The 19700-nt window shown below is 42.8% G+C and overlaps 1 protein-coding gene across 1 annotated transcript in view; it reads right to left on the bottom strand.

Annotated features, from left to right (window-relative positions):
• The window catches only part of fam171a2a (family with sequence similarity 171 member A2a), a 274253-nt gene that overhangs the window by 166348 nt on the left and 88205 nt on the right, over nucleotides 1–19700 (bottom strand). The window contains exon 2 of the mRNA XM_041173473.1: nucleotides 11–238. Coding sequence (XP_041029407.1) covers nucleotides 11–238 — 228 coding nt within the window. The remainder of the gene's footprint in view (nucleotides 1–10; nucleotides 239–19700) is intronic.

The raw sequence follows: 19700 nt of genomic DNA, 5'->3' as shown, positions 1-19700 counted from the left end.
TCTTACTTACGTGGTGTTTTGTTGGCATGCCATGGAGCGGAATTTGTCACAAAGCCAGATTTTGCAGCAGAGACAATCAGCCATGTTCCCAGGCGGTACTGTAATGTAATCAGCGCCACTCCATCCTTATCGGTGGTTCCTGCGGCCAACCAGGACTGGTTTGTGTAAACGTTAACCGCAGCCTCCACCAGAGGTGAGAGGTCACCGTTATCAAAGACTTGCACTTTTATAGACACCTCTGAAAAGAGGAGAAAAAGGCATGTTAATATTCTCCTACATTTAGAGTATAGTTTACATTCAACATCCGTGAACATCTATAGAGTGTTTCAAGCTAGAAGTCCACATTTAAGTACCTGGGAGCTCTGTTACCCTCTGCAGTCATAGTGCATGATACTCTTGTAAAAATAATTATAGACAGAAGCAGAGCACAGGTAGAATAAATGTAATAACTGAAATTAGCACAGAACATCAGATCTTAAAATAGTGCTCCAGCTGTCTCAACGAATCAGGGCACATCACAGGGTTTCATGAATAATTGTTATCTGCTTTAGGCTCCATAATTTTGCTCTGCAACAATGCATAACATTGCAATGGAAGAACAGAAGTGAAGAATCATCTCCTGAACCAGAAAGACTGATGCAGCAGACATTAATTCACCCTGGCTTCTAGTGTGTATCCGAGCTATTGCATTTCAACACACCCCCATCTACATAGCAGACACTCTCAAGCCAGTTTTGCCTGTGTGGTATAAAGGGTCAATGTTAAATATGTAAATACATAGGCCAGGATTTTCCCCTCGGGGATTTGGGGGCGGGGCCCAGTCGCAATGGAAAAATGGTGCGGGATGATGTTGGGAGGAATCCCCGACATCATCCTGGGCCATTTAAATTTTTAGGAAGGCAGACGGAGAGCGAAATCAGCTGTCCACCTGCCGACCTGTCATTGACAGGCTAGTTAAAGTACTTAAAGACCTGCCCGGCCAACCTTAAGGCTGGCGGGCAGGCCAGGAGCCCCAGCGGTCTCTAGATTATTCATGAAACTTCACCCACTGGCGGGATGAAGTTTCATGTCCGTTTTGCACAAAAATAATAAAGTTTATGTGTGCTTTATTAACATGTCCCATGTTGTGTGACATTGTCACATGAGGGGGACATGTTAATAATTTTTTAATGTTTCTATTTTTAAAGTTTTTACCACAGTCAGTAATCTCCCTGAGACAAGACTTTGCCTCAGGGAGTAGTGAGCTCTTTCGTGCGCATGTGCGAAACAGCGCACTTTGACAGATGGGGAATCTCTTCCCCCCCCCCCCTGCACAGGAAGCCGCTGGGCAGGCCTTAATTGACCTGCCCACTTAAAATGGCGGCAGGCCCCGTTTCAGTGGTGGGGATCGGCTGCCCGCCCAGCGCCGAGCCGGTGGGGCCCACCCGCCATCCAAGGGCAAGGTTCTGCCAACAGTCTACATTATCAGTGATGTAGGATCACATGACAACAGAGCATGGAGCGAGATAGTTCTATGTAGAGCCTTGTGATGAGTCAATATTGTACGCAGTTAATGTTATGTTAAATAAAAGGTAGAATACCTGTAAATGCAAGTTATGAACAATTTCCTCTAAGACCTCCAATGATGATAACAGAGCCTGCAATATCATGCTCAGTCTTAAATACCATCTACTCCCATCTAACTGGGTTTCTTTTAGTTTAATCAATGAAAAGTACTCATCACAGCCTCAAGTCATTTGTGCGTCACATGAAGATTGCCGGATCACTTTAGCACAGTGCTGCCCCGTTGCCCTTGTGCTTTGTTTCATACCTGTGGCATCTTAATCTATTATTCATTAAGCATCTATTATATATAATATATTCATTTAAGCAATTCCTTTGGGGAAGGAGTAAATTAATGGATTGCTGCTGAGTTTTACTGACAGCCATCTGGGGTTCTAGGAGCCTTGGACCTTCTTGGGGTGTGCATCGCAAGGCTCATGCATCTGAAGTAATCAGTCTGGTTGGGAACAGGTCTAACCTGCATTTTACTCCTTATCCGGTAATTTAGGAATGGCAGAATGAGGTTGTTGTCAGTCCTAGAAATTGCCTCCCTCCTCTCCCTGTGGCCTTCCGCTTGTGTTTCTAGCAGTTGGACAGTAAACCGGGCCTTCCTGCAACTTTCTATTCTTCAGAAGGTTTGCCCAATTAACAGCTGCCCTGGCCTCCCATCAGCTGCTTCAAATGGCTCCTTGTTACAGTTTGCAGCTGACTGTCAGGAGTCTTGATTTTGCCACATATTGAATGGCCTGGTATTAAATTGCATTTTAGTAGAGAGAAGCTCCAAGTAACTGTAAAATGGGGGATATCCAGGAAGCATTCAAATGACTTTCAAAAATCTGAAGTAAGCTCATCTTTGATAGCACACAAAGAGTAAACTCCAAACTATGTTTTTCCTCTGCAACTGAGTACTTCAAGATTCATATGGTGCAGAAGGAGGTCATCGGGCCCATCCTGCACATGCCAGCTCTTTGAAGGAGCTATAAATCCCACACCCCTGCCTTTTCCCAATGACAGCCCTGCTTTGCTATGTAGGGTGATATTTAAGAAAGAAATATGATTAATTTGCACATTTTTTTGGTTGATCTCATTCTGTAGCTCTTATTTAACAATGTAATGAGTATACAGAATATCACCAGGGGAAAGAGTTACAGACCTAATGGTTCAGAAGGCAAATTCACATCAGAGGGAAACATTCACTAACTCAGTGTTCTTGTCATTTAATCTGCACTTGTTTAATGAAACTCCTCTGCATGGTCCTAACTCAGAAAACTCTAGTAAAACAACTCCCTGAAGTAATCAGCGACTCATCATCTCAACAAAAATATACAAAGACGGAAGGCAGCTTCATAAAATGTTATTAATTCAGCAGAAGACTGAAATTCGTGAAGAGCTACATAACATCTGCCACCATCACCCCAAAAACTCCTCGTGCAAGGAATTATTCCTACTTTTTGCAGGCAAACATGGCAGTCAATCACCTCAGTGACAACTTACATTTATACAGCACTTTTCATATAGTAAAATGCACCAAGATGCTTCACAAAAATGTAATCAAACAACAGTTGATAGTCCAAAGAAGTGGATTAGCTCATTTTCATCGTGATCACTGAAGGTTATGTTTACCTGATCGCATTGGATGCTTTTACACAAATAAAACAAAAACAAATGTCAGCCAAACAACTTTTTCTGGCACGTTCCTTGAGACAACAAACTGGGAAGAAGGGGAATGATACTGGCACCCCTCATAACTCTTTTAAACTATCTGTAAATTGATAGTGATGGATATCCCTCCTCTTTACTCATTTGGATGCTTTCTTACTAAGTGACAATCAGCTGCTGATCTGTATTGAAGGAAACAGGCTTTGAACTTATATACTCATGAGGCTGCTTACACATATACAGGCCATGTTGTGAATTTAGCTGTTAATGAAGTAATGAAGCAATTCTCTAAAGCCATGTAAACTGATTTATTAAAAAAAAATGAACTTGCAATTATATGGCATTTCACACAACCTCAGGACATCTCAAAATGTTTCAGTCATCAAAGTGTTTTGAAGGGCAGTCGTTGTTGCAATATGGGGAGACATGGTCACCAATCTGACATAATGCCCTACATATACAGTAGCTGTGAGATAAATCACAAAAGAATCAGATTAGTGTGTTGACTGAGCCATTGGTTTCTCAATATTTTTCCTTCTGGACTCCCTGCCACAATTATTTTATCTGTGTTGAGCTTTGTAAGTGTTGTTGGAGCTGTACTCATCCAGGCAAGTAGACAATATTCTATCGCACTCTGACTTGTACCTTGTAGATGGTGAATGATGAGCCTTTGTATCCTGTCAATCGGATGAAGGGGTTTCTTAAAAATATGCATCGCTGGACATAGTGGTTTTGTACAATTGAAATGTTCCTCTTTGGTTACTCAGTATGCTAGATTTCAGCACACTGCTGTTTAGAGCTTGATTAACTTAAAGTAGCAGGCAATTTGGGAAACAATCTTGCGATAATGCATCAGTGTTGGGATAATCAACAAGATTTAGAGTTATATTTTTGAATGAGGAATGATTAGTATAATTTTAGATATATTCATACATATTTGTAAAGACTGTTCATTACAAATGATTTAAAACCTAATCATACACTAAACTAGAAATTAGAAGCAATTTTATTTTTCTACTTTTGTCAAATCAGACACAAACTAACACAGGATATGACCTGAACTAAGCCTAAAACTCCTGTCCTGGCGCCCAACAATGTAAGTGGGTGTAAGAAAGATGAAGCTCTCCTTTAGTGATTCTATTATTGCTGTGGGTAATTTCTACTGGCTGCAGCTCCTTACTGAATGAATGGAGGAAAACCTCTTACATTTTTGATGCTGCTGAGGATATTTTCAGTGCACTCCCTATTGGCCTAGCCCCCGTATATCCCTCCCTGCACAGATTGTCCTGCCCTAGCCAGGTCTGAACCACAACAACCTCTCCTAAACTTACCTGTAATCACTGTGCTGATTAGCTTTGCATTGTTATCCAAAGCACAAATAAGCCAAACAAATAGATTGGCCAAATATAACTCAGAAGTGCGTATTAGCCGAAGATTATTGGCCAGCAGGGCGACAGATCAGGACAACAGATGAAATGAAGGTTTCTATTGCCAATTTTTGGCAGAATCCTCAAAACCTTCTCATGTACGTACAGCTGAGAAACTCTGGTTTGAAGGATAAATGTTGGCCAATGTTAATGTATGTTAATTTTACTGCTAAGGCTTGAGGATAAACAGGTAGAGGGTATTGATTAAAAGCAAAGAACTGCGGATGCTGGAAATCCAAAACAAAAATAAAAATACCTGGAAAAACTCAGCCGGTCTGGCAGCGCCTACGGAGAGGAACACAGTTAACGTTTCGAGTCTGTATGACTCTTCAACAGAACTAAGTAAAAATAGAAAAGAGGCGAAATATAAGCTGGCTTAAGTGGTTGGGGTGGGGGGGGGGGGGGGCGGTTTGGAGCTGGATAGAGGGCCAGTGATTGGTGGAGATAGCCAAAAGATGTCATAGACAAATGGACAAAGAGGTGTTGAAGGTGGTGATATTATCTAAGGAATGTACTAATTAAGAGTAGAAAGCAGGACAAGCAAGGTATAGATAGCCCTGGTGGGGCTGGGGTGGGTGAAGGACTTGAAAAAGGCTAAAAGGTAGAGATAAAACAATGGATGGAAATACATTTAAAAATAATTTATATAGATTTTTCTTTTCCCACCTATTTCCATTATTTTTAAATGTGTTTCCATCCATTGTTTTATATCTCTACCTTTTAGCCTAATTCGATTACTTCACTCCACCCCACTCCCACTAGGGCTACCTGTACCTTGCTTGTCCTGCTTTCTACCCTTAATGTCACCTATTAGCACATTCCTTAGATAATATCACCACCTTCAACACCTCTTTATCTTTTGTCTATGACAGCTTTTGGCTATCTCCACCTATCACTGGCCCTCTATCCAGCTCTACTTGTCCCACCACCATTCCCACCCCCACCCCACCTTAAACCAGCTTATATTTCACCTCTTTTCTATTTTTATTTAGTTCTGTTGAAGAGTCATACGGACTCGAAACATTAATTGCGTTCTTCTCCACAGATGCTGCCAGACCTGCTGAGTTTTTCCAGATAATTTTATTTTTGTAGAGGGTATTGATTGATTAAATATCTTGCGCAGATTTAAAAAGGGACTGCTCTGAATGCCATCCTGCAGAGGCTGACTGCTGGGCACAAAACAACTGATGGCCCCAAGGTTATGGTACCAGTTGGTCACTTTAAACCTCACCCAGATGTCACTAAGATACAGAAGAGGCTCGTCAACCTCTTCCAGGACAAACGGACGCCCTGGGTCATTGCTGAGGTACTGAGTCTCCCGCTTGGGGAGGGCAGTCAGGCGCTGATGTGCCTTTGCACCTAGGTGGCAACTTTCCGCCTTCAGACCCTGCAGAGAAACCTTTACGTTGAACACCCCCCTCCCAGATGGTGTGCACTGGCGACGTATTTTTTCCGCCAGGTGCACTGCTTCAGTTATGACCTGCAGCAGCTGTTCATAGACTCGAGTGGTCTCCGTAACTCTTTGAAAATTGCCTGTTTTACCAGGAATTGATCAAGGTTTGGAACATGGTTGCCTCCCATCAGAGTTCTCTTCCATCAGGAGTAGCAGCTATCGCCCGAGAGCCGTTGCTCAAGAATCTGCACCTCCAGTAATACAGGTTAATGTGGCGGATGGAAAGGAGGGCTCAGGATGTTGGGGTGGCCAGGGTCAGGGATGTGCTGGATGGTGCAAAGGGCTGGATGTCACCAATAGAACTTGTGCATGTGTAGATGTCCAGCTCATGGCCAAAGCCATCCAGAGCCTTAAAAATGTAGTGCTCAGTTTCATCTGCACTTGTGGTGTTGAGGCTGACCTGACCCCCTTTCCTGTACAGACTTGCTGCTGCACACCCTTCACTTCCTCACCCTTGTTAGCCATCCAGACATCCTGTGGTGTTCTGTCCTGCTGTCTGGAGATGGTGGGGGCCTCAGCGGAGGGTTCTCTATGTGGGAGACCTCTCCTTTAACACTGGGGATTTGGCATGGACGGTGTTGCACGCAGCAGTCCCATACAATCTTAGGTTAAGTCACTTCAGGGAGTCCCAGCCTGTCTGTAATTTCTGCAGCTTGAGGAGTCTGTGTTCCACATTTACATAGATTGTGCGAAGTTGCAGCCCCTCTATTATTTACAGGAGCTGCTCCTCAATTTTTGGCTGCAGTTTAGCCCCATGCCCCTGATCTTTGGCCACCCCATGCAGGGAGGGTGGTGCAAATTGGAGGACTTCCTCATGGGTCTTCTCCTGGACCTGGCCAAGGTGGACATTAACAAGTCCAAGCAGCAGGCCCTGGAGAAGGTCATTAGACCCGACTTCTTGCCTCTCTTCCATGGTTAGGCTCAGGCCTGGGTGCCTCTAGGGAGGGAGCATGCTATGCCCATTGAGGCTTGAAGCTTCCTGCAACTGGTGGCTGCAGTGCATTATTCCCCCAACATTGACATTTTAGTTTGATTTGATAAGTTTCTGTTGAAGTTTTGCTTTTGTTATAGTGCCCCTTTTAAGGGTTGGTTCCTTAGTTTTCTTTAATGACTTAATTAGTTATTTAGTTTTATTTTGTGATGCTCAAAGAGTATAAAAAGGGTCTGCTCTGAATGCTAGTCTACAGGGATCAAGTGCTGGTTACAAACCAACTGATGGCCCCAAAATTGTGGTAACGGTTGATCACCTTAATCCTCACTCAAAGTTTGTCACTAAGATACAGAAGAGGCTCATCAACTTCTGGGATAAAAAGGATGCACTGGGTCACTGCTGAGGAAGGACTGTCAGGCACTGGTGCCTTCGCACCCAGGTGGCAATTTTCCACTTTCAGACCTGGCAGAGAGATCACATTATGTTGAGCCTCCACCCCGATGGTGTGCACTGGCGATATATTTTTTCCGCCAGGTGTACAGCCTCAATTACGACTTGCAGTTGTTTGAAGACCCAAGTGGTCTCCATAACTCTTTGCAAAGCTGTCTGTCTTTTACCAGCAACTCATCAAGGCTTAGAACACTATTGCCTCCCGCCAGAGCCCTCTCCCGTCAGGAGTGGCAGCCATCGTCCCAAGAGCTGTTGCTCAGAAATCTGCACCTCCAATACAGGTTCACTTGGCTGGCGGAATGAGACCGCTGAGAAAATAGTGCATTGGTAGGCAGGAGGCAGAGGTTTGTAAGTCTGCATTCTGTGAATAAACCTATTAAGAAATGGATTGATGTCTTGTTTCATACTTCACCATCTTAGGTCCATGTAACAGGACACCTGGAGAACTTCACAGTTCTTCAAATAGTGCCATGCTAAGGGTACTGTAGCAAAGTGGACATATTACCTGAATAGAAATTACAAGGTTTGGACTAGTAATCCAGAGAATGAGAGTTCATTGTCATATTGCTGTGCGTGGGAGCTTGCTATGTGCACACTGCCTGCCACGTTATCCACAATAATTACATTTCAGAAGTGCTTAATTGGCTGTATTTTGCTTTGGGATTCCCCTTGTACAATACAAATGCAAGTTGTTATTTCTTCTTCATTTCCACCTTTACATGAATAACCTGAACCAGAGTGCCCATGTGGCCCACTCTCAGCCAAATCTCTGAGGGGAAACATCTTGAATCCTGCTACGTGAATGCTCAATTTTAATTAACACTATTCTGTGCCCACCCTTAACCTAATCCCCTCCCCAACAATATTCCTGCATTTTCTGAAGGAAGTCTTGCGGACACATTCTCCAATGTTTAAGTGAACATCCTACCTGGTTGAGTGCATGCTGCCCTTAAACCATTCAAAGGCGATGTCATAGCCAAGTTTAATATTGTCCTTTATTTTCATTTCATTATTCATTCTGGTGTGACTGTTAGCTGAATGCAAGCCAAACACTTGCTTCAAATTCAGTCTTCAAAGTGGGACAGTAATGGAAAACAGTGTGACAGCAAGCAGCCAAAGGCATGGTTCTTCACCTTCTACATCCATACCTGGCAGGGGTCAACGAGCAGAGATCAGAAAGGCTCCACGTCTGTCAACAATTGCTCAGGTCCTATTTACATCTGACGTGCTCGGTTTTTAATTAACCCAAAAGCCAAAGTCAACAATTTCAGATCAAGTTTGGAAACAGCTTTGCAAAACATGCCCAACCATTGCTGTATTCACTTTAGAGGTACAATCTATACTGGAAAGGTGAAAAAAAGAGCCAACAAAAATTTGAAGTTGTCATCTGAAAAAGAACTGCTGCCTTCTTTTAGATGCTGGCTGACCAGTTGTGCACATCCAGGATTTTCTGTTTTTATTTCTTTATTCATCCCTGATTGCGGGCTTACTATGGACCAAACAGTTGATTGGTGCTGAAGAGGCCAGAAATGATCTGAAACATAGCTCCTGATCTCAGTTATGCCATCAAGCAGACTAGGCCACGAAGAAATGAGAAAGTAAAAAGAATGGCGGGCAATCCATATTACGCCACTATTGAACCTCATAGCAAACAGTACTAGAATGATTCAAGTAGAGGACTGAAAGGGGAATGGTCCACAAATTCCAGCAGGGTCCAAGGAGTTCAATGGCCTACTCCTGTTCCTATTTGTCTCATTAATGTTTGTGGAACCAGTGAATTGGCCTTCACGTTTCCTACATCATGACAGTACACTTCAAAATTACTTCATTGGCTGTAAAGCACTTTGGGGCTTTCTGAAGTCACGAAATGCATCAAAATAGATGCAAGTTCTCTCTTTCATTGAACTCAAGACTAATTATTCCAGACATCTCACCACATGGACTTTAATTCCAATTGGCAGTGAATTACATCAAACCTATAACAAGTGTCTGTGGAAATGAAACAATCTGAGGCTTCCAGCTGGGTCATGAAAGCACCATAAAATGCAATTTGATCCCATGGGATACAAACAGGAAAACAAAATTAATTAAAGCAGCAGGCCCACTATTGCCCATATAAGGGCAGTTGTTAAATCAGCTAGCTTCCAAAGAAATAAATTATTGTACAATTCTTTCAGAAAATTAAGTATATTTTGTTTCTAGTTGAAAAGCATAAGATAGAGACAAATGGAAACCTCAAAAGGTTAATGAAAGCCACATGTTCCCACCACAGAACTTGCTAAAACCACTTCCTTGGACTGAACAGATTGAAGACGTTATATACCAAAATTGCTATTTCAGATATTACCTCAAAAAGATCTTTTATAGCAACAGTGTATTTATTTTGAAAAGGAAGCACACAAAATAAATCTGAAATATTGACTATATATGCATACATGTAAACATACTGACACACTTGAAATAAATTGAGGAAATATAGGTTAGTTTCAAAATGGTTTATAATTTGCAATATTATGAACAACTTGTATTTATGCAGCACCTTTGATGTAGCGATACATCCCAAGGTACTTCACAGGATCATAATTGGACAAAAAATAGCACTGCCCCAAAGATGGGGCATTAGGGCTTATAGAAGTTGGTTTTATGGGGCATCTGAAAGGAATGGGGGGAAGCGGAGAAACAGAAAAGTTTAAGAGCAGATTCCTAAGTGACTGAAGGTGTGGCTGTTAATGGCAGAGAGCTGCAGTAATTCAGATTCTCAGAGGATTATAGGACTGGGGAGTTTGCAGAAACAGGGAGGGGCAAGATAGGACACAAACAGTGGAGGATGAGGTCAAAGTTTCCGAACTGCAGAAAGGAGCAAGCTAGTTGAGCATTGGAACAATAAAGTCTAGAGGAAGCTGCAACAGATGCATAGATGTAGGGGTGATAGAAGTGCAATTTGGAAGTGGTAGAAGTAGGCAGTCTTTTTGATAGTGAGGAGATCATAAGTTCTGCTCAGGCTCAAATGGGAATCAAGGTTGCAAATAGTCTGACTCAGCCTGAAATAGTGGTTCATAAAAGTCTTAAAATCCCTCCTACCAAAGATTTAAATCTCTGTTGAATGAGCTGAGAAGCGGTTATGTTGACATCTACAGCCCAATTCCCAATGATACTTCCGTGACATAAATCTTTGTGCTAGGAGCACTAAATATTTCAAATTTACACTAGGCCAAAAATGCAGAAAATCCATCCCAACTTACAATTGGGTTTGTTTCCAACAATGTCATGTAGCCTAGAAACTTCACGGGGTGGATGGCGTGTGGTTGGGATGATTCAAGAGTTTTCATAGCATCATACAGCACAGGAGGAGGCCATTTGATCCATTGTGCCAGTGCTGAATCTTTGTAAGAGCTTCCCAATTAGTCCAACTTCCATGTTTTAACCTATACCTAGCACACTGCTGAAACAGACTGAGAACCTTACGGTACAGTGATACAGCTGAATAATCAGAAGTGCTCCTACAAGTCTGATAAATTTTGTAATTATGGATTTTCTTTGCCCCGAAGTGGCAGTAGGATTCATCAATAGATCTTTCATCATGTTTGACTAATGTCTTACGGCTGAATCATTTAAGCAATCAGAATAAGGCAGAATTAGATTTGTACACAGCTCCCACATCATGCCTTAGGCCTTTCAAGAGCTTAGAAATTATCCTCAAGCTCAAATTGAAACATTTTACCTCGGCAGTAATGATCTGAAGGTTAATCCATTCTTCCAGGGTGACCGATTCCTACAGAAGTGGGACCTAAACACCAACTTGGAAAATCTAAGATCTTCAAAATTCTGGCAACTCAATAAAGCTCTGAAAGTTGATGGCTTAGCGTGCACTAGGACATGGACACTTAAACTACGGGCACACCAAAGAAGAAAACGATGGCTTCAATTCATGTTATGCCTTTCACAACTTCAGGATGTCCCAAAACGATTTACAGTACTTCTGAAGTGTGGTCACTATTGTAACATAGGGAACTCGGAAGACAATTTGTGAACAGCAAGATCCCACAAATAACAATGAAATAAATACTGCACTGATGTACCAGCCTAGATATGTGCACCAGTTAGTGGGAGTTGAACACAAGCTTTTGATTCAGAAGCAAGGGCACTTTCTTCTATCCATCATTCTCTCACCTGGTTAGTGGAAGATGGTGGAAAAATTATAGGGACTTTTACCCCATTTCTTGCAGAGTAATTGCAGCCTATTATGAATATGTATTGTTGGTGGCAGCCTTTCATCTCATAAGATGATGGTTTGTACCTTGGTGGTCAACTCTGTGTAAAGCATCACCTGGTGTGGTTCAGGAGCCCCACTCTGGCATGGCAGTCTCTGCCGCATTTGCTGCAGAGGAAGACAGTGGGCTGAAAAGGTGCATGATTCACTGGTCTCTATTTTTTCTGGACCCCTCTTCTCAGCCAGCTCACCTAGTTCTCCGAATGCCTTCCAAACAGCCAGCCTCCAGAGGTCATGCCATCAGTGGCTGTCTCTCAGTTGCTAATGTCCCCCACCTTCATATCTCGTTTGCAAGTATCCTGTTGCAGCGGTAAGGATGCCCAGCAGGTCAAAATCCAGTAGCCAGTTTACTTTGCAGAAGTCTTTGGGTATACAGTCGTCATCCAGCTGATGAATGTGACCAAGACAGCCCAAGCATCATTGGCTAAGCATACACTGATGGACTTAACACATCCAGGACTTCAGAGTTGGTGACCTTGCCCTGCCAAGCAGGTATCTGGGACACCAAAGGTGGATATTGTTCAGTCTTATCTCCTGTCCAGCAAATGTTCCCCAGGTTTCACCACTGTAGAGGAATACGCTGAGGACACAAGCTTGGTAGACTCGCAGTTTGGAGTTCTCAGTCAAGTTGCTGTTGTTCCACACACTGTTCCTCACACTCTTATTCAAATATAAGATTTGCAGCTTTTGTGATGCATGAGTTGATTTCAACATCAAATGACAGATCACTGGTGATTGTAGAGCCTAAGTATGTGAAGCTACCAACAACTTCCAGCGTCACATTATCAATTCTGTTAGATGGCGGTTTGGCAACATTCTGCACTATGACATTTATCTTCCTGATGCTGATGGTCAAACCAAATTCTTTACAGGCATGAGAGAGTCTGTCCATTTGTCGTAGGTGTTCCTCAATATGGAATTCTGGTGTGACATCATCAGTGCACAGCAACTGTCTGTCAGTTCTGGTACGCAAGTCGGCATCCTCAGTAGTTGACCCGAAGGCATGACAGAAGTAAAGAGAAGAATATGCCAAAGGATGTCAGTGCCAGAAAACACTATGGACCTCAAAGTTGCTTAGTCATAGCTGACCTTATACATCATGTTGTCATGGAAAGAGGAGGTCACATTGAGCTGCTTCAGTGGGCAGCCAATTTTCTCCAGCAACTTAAATAGACCTCCTCTGCTCATATGGTCGAATGCCTTGGTGAGATTGACGAAGATAATGTAGTGGTCGCCTTTGTAAATGGCATTTCTCTTGATGCTGCTGGACTGAAGATCATGTTGATTGTATATCTTCTAGTTCTGAAGCCACACAGATTCAGGTTATATGCATCCAGCCAGGGTCTGCAGTCTGACGAGGACAGCATGGGCAAATACTTTTCTCATGATGATCAGCAGGGAGATGTCTTGATAAGTTGTTGCAAATGCAGTCGCCCTTGTTCTTGTACAGGATTACAACCTTTGCATCACTCATGTCCTGGGGCACTGCCCCCTCTCTCCAGCAGAGACAGAGAAATTTGTGCCGATGCCACAGGAGTGCCAGTTTCCCAGGCGTGATGAGTTCAGACATAGTATAGCATCAGCACCTAAAGCTTTACCCATGGCAAGTCAATAGCTTTGCTAAACTCCTTCACTGTGGATTCGATATTCAGCTCTGTCATGACAGGCAGGCTGTGATTTCTAGAGCTTCCTCAGTTGACAGAGTTCTCCCTCAAGTATAACTCGAGGTAGTGTCCCACGCATCTCTCTAACTGTTTAATGCAGTCGGTGATGACCTCCCATGTCTTTGTTTTCAATTGAGACGTTTTGTTTGCTGATGGATCTATTGCCTTTTTTGATTCTTTCATACATGCCTCAGCATTGTGTCAAAGGACATCTGGATATTCTGGCAAGGTTGTAACCAGATGGCACACCACCTAGTCTATTGGACTTTACTTCAAGCGGGTCTTAGTGCATTCAGAATTTTCTCTGCCCGCTTGGCTTCAATAGACAGGTTCAATCACAGTGATGTTAACCTCGAATCAGTCAGCACTTTTCCACTCTTGCTTCCCACATATTGAGAATGCGGTATTGTAGACGGTGGCTCAAAGTATGTTCCATTTAATTTCTGCCCTCTTGTGTGGGTATGCTGGAGAGCACCTGTTCAGTTGAGGAACTGTTGGTTTTCATCTGGGTAGGCAAAATGGATGGCATTGACATGAGAACGCCATTTTTGCTTTGAATGAAAAAACTGCGAGGGTTGCATCCTAACCCTGGTGCACATCAGGGAGTGATCCATATTACAGTCAGCTCAGCAGTGGAGCATAGCGTTGGAGCATATATACTTATGAGGTTAACAGGCAGAGTTTGAGTTGAGAGGCGGTTGGATAGAGCATGTATTGAACCATTTGTGGGAGGGTGGGGGGGAGGGTTCTACCATCGAGAGTAGTGAGTCCCTCAAAGTGAAGTCTATGCCTCACTCACCTGTTTCCTCTAAACCCTCCCCTGCCAGATGAATGCGTAATATGCTTTTCTTTCAGTGATCCACTCTTGGTGCGCCTGGTCTAAAGCAGAGAAGCTACGTCAATATATCAAGCGCCATGTCAATCATGGCTGTCTTGTGCTCATTATCGACCAGCTGCAAGTTGTCTATCAATCCTGTGCATATGATCTTGACATTCCAGCTTGCCAGTCGAAGAGTTGGCATCTTTCGTTTTGTTTGTTTGCCTGATACGATGGATTCCACCCACTTGTTGAGCAGAGACCCTAAGCTCCAAGCACCCATTGAAGCGGATTGATTATGGCAGGTCAGCAGTTAGTGCTGCCCAACTCGAGGCGGGTGGCAGCTAACCAGTCGGTGGCCCCTCCTACTTCTAGAGACCGCCTGTAGCACCCGTTCTCTATGCCAATCATGTTGGGCTTATCACTCAAAAATGCTGTCTCTTGTGTTGTATTTATTTATCTGTTTAGTGTGTGCATAGTCACAGGGCCAAGCAATTACCTTGTCAGTGGCTGGATGGAGTTCTTTAAGCCTGCCTTCAAGTTTAGTCAGCAGACACTCCTCCACCATGTGAGTCATAGTTTGGACAGCACCACAGCTGTAGCCTAGATGATCTTGGCGACCCCACTGTCATTGGGTGGCTGCACAAAAGCCTTGGCCTGTCCAGAAACAGTTTAAAAGGGCCCACTGTTGTTATGGGAGATCAAAGCCAGGTGAACAAGCATTAGGGTCGATGATGAGAAAGTGCTATCTGGTGGATGTTTACCCCTGCCAATCATCCTGCCATAGGTCCTCAGCTGTTACTCTGTGGCATGGTGGCTTTAACCATATGGAATGGCGTGAGGGAAAGTGTACTGTCAACTAAATCCACAGTCAAATCGTCACCATCTTCCTTTGATGTGGGCATAATTACATTTTTAAGTTCATTTTCTAAACTCAAACATAGTAAATTCTCATTCTGAAACAATAAGTTCAAAATGGCTTCTTTGTGTGCCATCAACTCGTTCCTTCTCTGATCAAAACCCCTCTTGGCTGCTCCAAGAATGTCATTAAAATGCTTTTATGTTCAAAGAAAAGAGTTTGATAATCCTGTTTGGTTTGATTTTTGAACATTTTAAGATCTTTCAGTTTCTCCTGATCCAATTCTGAACATGTCTTACTTAATTCTTTTCAAGAGCATCAAAAGCATCCTCCTTTTTTCCCATGTTGTGTTAAAGCTCTGCAGCGATACTGAAATGCCCTCTCCAAGGCACATGCCTAGCCAAAATTTCAGGAGGCCCTGGGCTGCCCAAACGTCAGGGCCCCCCTCTCAATCTCCCTGGTTGGGTCCAAAGGAACGCAAAGCACTATGTTTGGTATTGGCTTTGTTGCAGCAGTTGCCAGAAAGATGACATACAGTCTGCCTTTGGGCTCCACTCAAAATATTTCATGAAGGTTTACTCCCTCAGCCTTCAACTCTCTCAAGGTATCCACAAGGCAGTGGAACCCATAGCTAGGAGTCTGGTTCAGGAGTTCCAAGGTCTGTGCACATGCCAGTGGGCCTGCATACAGCACACCTAGGACCAAACCCCCTCTCAATTGCTCTGAAGCTTTGGCCTGGGGCTGCATGGAACCCAGTTTGTTCAGGCACAGCTAAGGACTTGACAATGGAGGGGCTGTGTACTGACAGGGGGGTACTTACACATTTTTCATTTTGCTGCAAACTAATGACGTGAGCTGAAAATGAGAAGCAAACCAGCACACAAAAACGAAAGCATGCTAATTCACTTCACACACTTAGACACATCACATCGACCTGCTGGACATACTTGTATTGTTACTCTGTTAAATTACCTTTAAATCGCTTCTATGGATTTGGTAATGACAAAATATATTTGTCTCCCTCTCCACATTTATTCTTACAAACTTCTTCAAACATACGGAGCTGTGTTTAAAAATGATCATTTCCAAATCAAAATGATGAGCCAAACTTGCTAGGTGTTACATTTCCCAATCACCAATATTCTTCAGTGTGGACTTCTGGAGCAATAAAAGTTAATAGGCTCTCTATTATAAAAGGTCCTTAATCCAACATTAAAATAAGGAAAAAAGTAAAATACTACAGATGCTGGAAATCTGAAACAAAAACAAAAATTGCTGGAAAAACTCAGCGGGCCTGAGAGCATCTGTGGAGAGGAAGAGTTAACATTTTAACGTAAAATAAGGAAACTCTGCCCCTCTGACATGTTTTAATCAACACTATAGCTTTAAAAAAAATCTATCCAACTGACCCCTTCTTGCTTTTACGCTGCCATAACCAGCATTTTGGAAATCAGACTCCTGCCACTAGACAATTTGAAAGATGAAATTCAGTGTTTAAAAGTTGAAAAACAGATCTTGCTGTTTTAAAGGCAACCATTCAAGCCTAGTTATTAAGGCCAGAGTTAGGCCACAGTTCTGAGGCCAACCTGAAGGATCTCCTTTATTCTTTTCCCTTCATTTCCTCCCACTCACTCCTCTCCATCACTTCCTCCCTTTTCTTCAATGTTCCTCCCCATGGTAACATCAGTACCTGAAGCTATCCGTGATGGGATAGAGTGAACCCAAAGCCTTCCAGTTTGATGTGCTGCACATCAGCACACAAAAATCTTGAGATACAAGGCTTCTCCAGGCCACCATTACTTAATGCTCACCAACAGATCCAGCTCCTGAACCATCTGTGATACAGATCATATATGAAAAAGATGAGGTGGGCTGTTTAGGTAGGACTGAACTTTCGGTGTGGCACTCAAGAATTGTGTTTGGATTTATGGGACTTGGTTTTATGATAATTATTCAAATATGTTCTAACCTAGAAACATTCAATTCCACAGAGAAGCTGTCAACCTTCCCTTCAGACCATGGGCATTCCTCCCTGTTATAGGTCAATTCAAGGTAAATTTAAATCCACCCTTTCCTCCATGCTCCCCCTACACTCAGCCTCCAATTTTATACTGGGAACCATAAATGGCCTGTCTAGGGTTAATGAAAATAATCTGAATGCTCCAATCTAAAAATACATAATGTCGAAACAGAGTGAATCTCAGAGTGCTATTATTATCCAGCTCCATTAACAATGTCCAGAATTCGCTCCTTTTCATTGATTTGTTTCTGCTGCTGAAAACTAGTGGCAGACGGTCTCCACCACTTTGTCTCTGCATGTGTTACCCTCAGGTTAACCTCATCCATCACTGCATAGCCATAGAGAGAGGTGGGGGTGGAGAGAAAGAGAGAGTTTATGTATTAAAAAGTGAGAGAATGTTAGAGAGAACAACAGTGTTAGAGAGAAAATAAGTGTTAAAGAGAGTGTTAGCAAGAAAATGTGTTAGAGAACGTTAGAAATAATGTTTGTTAAAGACAGTGTGTTAGAATTAGTGTTAGAGAAAAAGTATATGTTTAACAGCGTGTTAAAGGGAGAGTATGTAGAGAGATAGAGTGTAGAGTGTTAGAAAGACATAGATAGATAAAGATATAGAAAGAAAAAGAGAAAAGACAAAATGAGGAGATAGGAAACAGAGGGAATAAAAACCTTTCCAACACATTGGCCTCATCTTCAATTCCAGCCAGCTTTCCATAAAGATAAATGTTGAGGGGAATTGATTTTAAGCCAGGTTCAATTTATGTCAGGTCATTCTCCAATCAGTTCACACAATCCGAAATTCTGTTTTGTGGGGGAGGAGGAGAGAAAAAGAGACTGTATTTTGTCACTCTGTCTAATTAAGTGAAAAGAAAACCTGCCTGAATGACAACTCCCACCTGCATTCAATCCTTTTCTGTTGCTAAAATGACACCTCATAAAAAAAATACTCAAAAGTGAAATAATCATAGTACCTTTTTCCAGTCAGACTGGGATAATCTTTCCTATGTTTTGACTAGGTCAGATTGCTTTGATTTTATTGTCCAGCAATGGTGAAATGTAGAAATTTACTCTAAGTGTGATAAGTTATAAAATGATTATATTGTAAATTTATAACAGTATAAAGCAGGGGTCATAGACAGTGCTTTCAAGTGACACTTGCTCAGCATTAACCTGCTCACTGTCGATTTGAAACTATATCGCTGTTCCTACACTGTTTGGGTTCCCCCAGAGCCACTCAACTCCTGACCTCAATACAGCCTTGGTTCAGAGGGTCACACCAAGGTGAGGAGAGAATGAATGCCCTTGACATCAAGGCAGCAGTTAACCAAGTGTGGCATCAAGGAGTCCTAGCAAAACTGGAGTCAATGGGAATCAGGGGGAAAACTCTCCATTGGCTGGGGGCATAAATAAGTAACACAAAGGAAGTTAATTGTGGTTGTTGGAGGTCAATCATCTCAGTCCCTGGAAATCGGTGCAGGAGTTCTTCTTCAGCTGCTTCATCAATGATCTTCCTTCCATTATAAAGGTCAGAAGTGGGGATTTCGCTGATGATTGCACAATGTACGACACCATTCACAAGCACTTATATACTGAAGCGGCCCGTGTCCGTATTTAGCAAGATCTGGACAACATTCAGGCTTGAGCTTATGAGTGGCAAGTAACATTTGCGGCACACAAGTGTCGGGCAAAGACCATCTCCAACAAGAGACAAACTAACCATCTCCCACTGACATTCAATGGCACTGCCATCACTGAATCCCCCATTAACATCCTGGGGGTTATCATTGCCAGAAACTGAACTGGACTACCCACGTACTATAGCTACAACTGTTGCCTTGATGTCAAGGTCAGAGTCTAGGAGTTCTGTGGCAAGTAACTCACTTCCTAAATCCCCAAAGCCTGTCCACTATCTACAAGACCCAAGTCAGGAGTGTGGTGGAATACTCTCTACTGACCTAGATGACTGCAGCTCCAATAATACTCAAGAACTCAACACCATCTAGGACAAAGCAGCCCACTTGATTAGCAACTCGTGCACTATCTTAATCATTCCCTCCCTCCACCACCGATGCACACTGCCAGCAGTGTGTACCATCTACAAATGCACTACAGGAATTCACCAAGGCTGCTTAAACAGCACCTTGCAAACCCACAACCTCTACTACCTAGGACAAGAGCAGCAGATGGATGGGAGCCACCACCTGCAAGTTACCCTCCAAGCAACGCAACAACTTGATTTGGAACTATATCGCTGTTCCTATACTGTCACTAGATCAAAATCCAGGAACTTTCAACAGCACTGTGGGTGTACCTACACCACATAGACTGCAGCTGTTCAAGAAGGTAGCAGAAAGGGCAATAAAAATGCTGGCCTAGCCAGTGACACCCTCATCCTGTGTATGAATAAATGTTTTAAATGGTATGTTGTCCTTTATTGCAAGGAGATTGCAGGAATAAAGAATTCCAGAATTGTTATAGCACAGAAGGCAGCCAGTTGGCCTATTATGTCTGTGCCAGCTCTCTGTAGAAGCAACTTATCTAGAGCCATTTCTCCACCTTTTTCCTGTACTTTCTTCCTTTTCAGATAACAATTCAATTATCTCTTGAATAA

Source organism: Carcharodon carcharias, chromosome 23 (assembly GCF_017639515.1).
Source record: "Carcharodon carcharias isolate sCarCar2 chromosome 23, sCarCar2.pri, whole genome shotgun sequence".
NCBI lineage: Eukaryota > Metazoa > Chordata > Chondrichthyes > Lamniformes > Lamnidae > Carcharodon > Carcharodon carcharias.
This window is presented reverse-complemented; position numbering and strand designations above follow the sequence as displayed.